This window comes from Cariama cristata, unplaced genomic scaffold (genome assembly GCF_000690535.1).
Source record: "Cariama cristata isolate BGI_N322 unplaced genomic scaffold, ASM69053v1 scaffold20618, whole genome shotgun sequence".
In the NCBI taxonomy this organism is placed as follows: Eukaryota; Metazoa; Chordata; class Aves; order Cariamiformes; family Cariamidae; genus Cariama; species Cariama cristata.
The window spans coordinates 2,994-8,602 of record NW_009633190.1 but is presented as its reverse complement, the minus strand read 5'-3'; the positions used below and the strand labels follow the sequence as shown (position 1 = coordinate 8,602).

Below are 5,609 nucleotides of genomic sequence, written 5' to 3'. Positions count from 1 at the left end.
CCTGCGGACCGGGGAGCTGGAGCCACAGGTGTAATCGGGTGGCACAAACCAAACGCCTTCCCTCAGGGTGTCCAGGTTTGTGGGTACCAGGAGAGCCCCAAGCGGAAAGGTGCAAAGAAACAGCTGCTAAGTAAGGGGGGGTTAAACCCCAGCCTTCCTAGGGCTAGCTGGTAGATTAGGATTACAGATGGATATTTCCCACCGCTCAAAAGCTGGAGCCCGGAGTTCCTCCCTGAACCCCTCCACCCTCCCAAAGAGCCGAACCAGGTGTGCTGCTTGTGTAGAGCTTCCTGTGACAAGGGATTGCTCCGCAGGCTGGGGAGGGTAGGGATGCCAGGGTGTTTTTGGCGTGGGGTGCCTGGATCCTTACTTGATGGAGCAAAACTTGGACCTGAGTCTGGAGCCCCTTCCAATGGCTACAGCACCCTGCTCATGCCCTGCATCACCCAAAGGAGACCCCAGGGAGGTATGTACCTGCTGCCCGTGCCTGACCTACGATGCTGGCAGCAAAGCGGACAGCCACGGGGTTGAGCTGGCCACAGCTTGGCTGTGTGACTACAGTCTCCTGCATATGCAGCATGCCTTTGTAGGGGTGGGGGCGGCTGGTGGAGCTGCTTGTTAAGCTCAGCCTCTGCAAAGCTGATCTAGCAGCTTATCAGCAGCCAGTGTAATGGCTCTTGGCTCCATCCCCAGCCCGGGTTTGGCGCAAAGCACCTGTACCTGTTTCCAAGCACAGAGCATCAGGACTTCCCTCCTGCCTGAATGCACCAGTGCTCTTGGCCAGAGTGGAAATGACACCTGTGAAAGGTAGATTTGGGCTTTTGCTTTGGAATGGGAACGCAGAGGGGAATCTCCCAGCCACTGCTCTCAGACGTTTGCCTGCTTGGATATACACGTGGAGGTGCGCGCTAGCTACCGTGACAGAGGGAAATAGGGGAGCTTCAGAGCTGCCATCCCATTCACTCACCTCGAGAGAGAGTCTGCAGGGTCCATATCTGAGCTGGGCTTTATTCCTCTTCATCAGGGAGCTTCTGGCTCTTTTTCTACGCAGCCACTGTTATGCCATTGCAGAGAAGGAGGGAACACAGGAACGGAAAGGCGTGCGTGCATCTGGCTGGCAACAACTGAGAGAGAAAGGATCAACTCGGGCAGGCAGAACTTGAGAAATACCCAAAAGCTTCAGGCAAAGAAAAGAGAGGCCCATGAAATATTCATCTTCCTGTTAAAAATGGGCTGCCTTCAAGGTTGACACTTGAGCAGAAGCTTGCGGAGCCCATAGAGTGACTCCTGAGAATTTGTCGTGCTGGCTGATCTCATTAAGAAAAATAGCTGTATCTGTCTGCGCTTATCTCCACAGCTTGCCTTGCAGCTAAATTCCAACGTTTGTTCATGTGTTTCCTATTACTCATAGAGATGCAGATATTAGGATATTAAATATAGATAGGAGGAAGAAATTCTTCCCGGTGAGGGTGGTGAGGCAGTGGCAGAGGTTGCCCAGAGAATTTGTGGATGCCCCATCCCTGGGAGTGTTCAAGGCCAGGTTGGATGGGGCTGTGAGCAACCTGGGCTGGTGGAAGATGTCCCTGCCCATGGCAGGGGGGTTGGAAATAGATGGTCTTTAAGGTCCCTTCCAACCCAAACTGTTCTGTGATTCTATGTAGAGATAAGCTGCTCAATCCACTGTGAAGCGGTCTATATTTTCAGCCAAGCATGGATCAGCCAGAGCTCCAGTTAGGTTTGGTGGGAGAAAAGGTGGCAGAGAAGAAATGCAGATCAAGTCAGCGCTATCTGAAGGCTTGAATGCACTTGGAGCCTGATGGGTGACTTGGAAAATGCAGGCTGAAGCAGCAGGTACCCTCCATCCCATCAGCAATCGCTTTGATCACATGAGATCTCTACGCATGGTAGTTATTTTGGCCAAGCAGCCCTCCTCACTCGTGTACGATTCAGGGTGTGATAACCAGCAATCGCATCTAGCAAAAGCCCCCCTGCACAGCGCAGGTACACGGACAGAAAAGAAATGCCCGATCCTCCTCAGAGACAAGACAGTCTCATAAAAAGCCATTTATTTGGAACTGGTCTCTCACCTGGGAGCTCCTGCTGATGCCTGGACAGGGATGTCCTTGCTGCAGCCTCTCCCCTCCAGCCCAGGTAAGTTCTCTTTATACCTCTGTACGTGCACAATAGCTGGGTATGGCCGTCAGCTGGAATTCCATGATATCCTGCTCCTACCAAGGCACAGAACAACCTTTTAATAAAAACTTTCTTCAATCAGCATGTTTTTAATCGAGGTATCTTGATTTCTGAAAGCATTCGTGCAGAGTTTATGCTAGACACACCTAGCTCCTTGAGGGTGGACTGTGGGTCTCCAGGTACAGTGAAGTCAAATGGAGAGGTACAGAGAGGATGCCTACACCTCTCTCGATCACTCTTCACACCAGGAGTGGTGCAGAATGCACATTCCTGTAAGGAAAAAAAAATATTAAAGAAAATAAGAAATCACAATGTAAATGACGTGGTATGAACTGAACTATGTCATAGTAACAGCAGCATAATGAAAGGGCCGTGCAAGGATAAGAGGCATAACTCTATGGGATAACCAGGACTTGTGTCACAGCCTAAGGAGAGGTGGTCTTTTCCCGTCAGAAATTTTAAGGAATTGAAACACCAACTTTCCATGGAGGGCTGATCGCTCTGCTGTCAAAGCTCTGCTGTCTCAAGTGAAAAAGAAAGACCATCGTTTCCACTGTCAGCCCTGAACTGGTTGGGCAGTTGGACTAGATGATCATTGTAGGTCCCTTCCAACTGAAATAGTCTAGTCTAGAACGACCCACTGGTCTGTTATAAATTCTAGCTCTGCTTCTGTACACAGTCATATTGTGGTCTTCGTTTCTATCTGCTTTGTTGTGCTGAGTAAGAGAAGGGCTCCTTGTGAGGACCTGCTTCTGGTGGCCTGAAGGGTGGGCTCATATGAGGCCAGGATGTCACGGTAGGGTTTTAGAAGAGCTGGAAATACTCTGTCCCCTGTGCTTCTAATGCTTGGTTACTCAGAGAAATGCTTGTTTTAATGCTGTTCAGTGTAAATGCCTTTCCTTGGCACTTTTTGAAGAAACAGCATGTGTCTGTATTTAAAGTCCAGTAGGACTTGGACTTGCAACTTCAGTGCTTGCTCCTACTGCCTGAACAACAAAAGACAACAGCCCTGGGCTGTTTCCCAGCTGGACCTTGGGGTTGTACTCACAGAATGGAAGCATCTTCATCTTTGGAGTCCTCTGTGCAGAAGGAGGGCTTGGAGGCAGTCCAGGTCATGGGAAAGGAGAAAGCCCTTCTTGCCTTTGACTTGCCCTCTGTTCTCACCTCCTCATACCTTTTCATTGAGCCAGTGAACCAGGCCCTGAGTGTGGAGGGTCATACGTACATATATATATATATATTCTCATACATCACCAGTGGTTTTTCTTCTCTCTCCAGTTGATTTGCAGGGTGAAGATGCAGTATCCACAAAGCAAGCTCAGGAGCCCTGCCAAGGGCTTACAGCACATCGCTAGCTCGAAGCTGAGGACGACAGTGGCCGGAGAGTTGCTGAAATGTGCAAACATCACACATTTCTTGAACCGGAATGGTACTGCATGAAATCTGGATATAAATTGTGTGGGGAGGTTGAATCGTGTAGAAGATGATGGATTATCATTTCAGTAAAATTCAAAAGCTCTGCTTATTTGCAAGTCTAGATTATAAAAATGCGACAGTGCTGCTGTGCTCTGAATGACAAGCTTTTCTGATTACAAGAGAGAGAAAAGCTAGCATGGACAGCTTTAGCAGAGGCTGGCAAAAGGAAACTAGTGCACAGCCAAAATTTAAAAAAAAGTGTGCGTGTGTGGGAAATCCAGAGAACAAAGTGACAGTTTGTAGAGACCCAGCTCTCATGAAAGTTACTGTTTGCAATTTCAGTTACGGCAGGGCAGATAGTATAGATCCACGCTGTAACTGCAGGCATGACATATCACATTGCTTCAATAGACCTCAAGGGAACTGTTTGTCGATTGTGCAACATACACCCATAACTGCAAAATTCTTTTATTTGATCTAACAGAAGAAATCAAACAAGCCTTTCCGTTAACGCTCCTTGGGGTAAACATGTCGCAGCTTCCAGGCTGCTTAGCTGTGGTTGGGGTCTCATCCAATACACCAAACACAACCGGCCAAACCAAATTTATGCTAGGGTCCTGAACGGGTCCCTCCATTCAATATCTTAAGCAGGAGAAGATAAGAAACCCAAAATATTTTGAATATTTTGTATAGAATCTGTACTGAAATGATTGAAACCAGCGGGAAATATCTACCTAGGAAATCACACAGCTCTCTTATCACTACAAAATGTATTTAAGGTGTGTTTATCAATTGATTGCTTTCATCTCAGGAAAAAATAACTCGCAAAGGCAATTAATCTCATTTCTTCCTTGCTTTCCACAATGCAGCGCTCCTGAGACACGGAATCTTTTTATCACCTTGAGGATGGGAAGGCCACAGCAAGCCCATTTCACCCTGACCCAGCCAGGATCATTCGTAGCTCTGGGACACGTCTCACAAGCTGGATTGTTGCTGGATGGCAGAGGCAGGGCAACGGAACCTCCGCGGAGCTGGAAGTGCTACAAATACATCTCATGGTAAGTAACCAGGAAATAAAACAAATAACAGGGGCCGTGCCAAGCCCCAAAAAGAGGTATGTAAGAGGCCAGGACCTCAGCTGGCAGAAAAAAAAAAGTTTGCTGACATTCATCCTGTATTCAAAAAACTAAAATAGGTGTCATGGTGCCTACGACTGGGTGTTACTTGTCACCAGGTAAGCTGGTAGAAAGAAGTTACCTCTGGCATAAGGACTTTATTCTGTTGGACGTGGTTCGGAATTTGAAGTGAAGTGTGTTTTGAAGTGTGAAGTCCATTTCACAAGAGATGCTGAGCACTTTAAAATGTCTGCCCACTTGGTTACCGTACCTCACTGTAGCCAAGCAGTCACTAGCATCTGTCAGTGCATTGCATCGGTGAGATGGAGCCCAGCTGCCCTGCAGACGAGGGAATGTGCGTTGGAGATCTCTATCTAGCACACAGGGGAAAGGAGAGGAGTAGGTTCAAGCAACTGGTGGCTGAACCTGCATTTTACAATCTGGAAGTCCAAAGTTTTATGGAATAAAATGACTTTTCTTATTGCAGCAATGGCTTAGCAATGCAGAGCCAGCAATGGGGAACACCCTTGGTGTCAGATGCCAGCTTCATTCTCCTTTCCAAACTGTGTAAGTTCCCTGTTGTTGACCCTTCTTGCAATTGGAACTAAATAGTAAATGAAAGTGAGAAATCATTAGTCCCAGTGCTATAGTCATCAATCTTTTCATGGCTTACTGGTGGGAGGACAGCTAAATAATGACACAGAACACACGGAAAATCTCACTGGTTTCTGTATTGCAGGTGTTTGGCTCGCACGATTACCTTTTAGGACAAGGGAACTGCGGGTGGGAGCTTTGCTTGCTGTGAAATCCCATCCTTGGAGTCTGCTTTCTAAAATGTTCACAAGACAATGCCACATCGAAGTGTCTCTGGTATGTCTATGCCAA

At 47.7% G+C, this 5,609-nt stretch overlaps 1 protein-coding gene across 1 annotated transcript in view; it reads right to left on the bottom strand.

The window, feature by feature from the left end:
• The window catches only part of LOC104166660 (anterior gradient protein 3 homolog), a 6,585-nt gene extending 3,173 nt beyond the window's left edge, over nucleotides 1-3,412 (bottom strand). Inside the window, 2 exon segments of the mRNA XM_009706673.1 lie at nucleotides 2,340-2,463; nucleotides 3,368-3,412. Of these exon segments, the coding sequence (XP_009704975.1) occupies nucleotides 2,340-2,463; nucleotides 3,368-3,412 (169 nt within the window).
• Nucleotides 3,413-5,609: the final 2,197 nt, after the last annotated feature.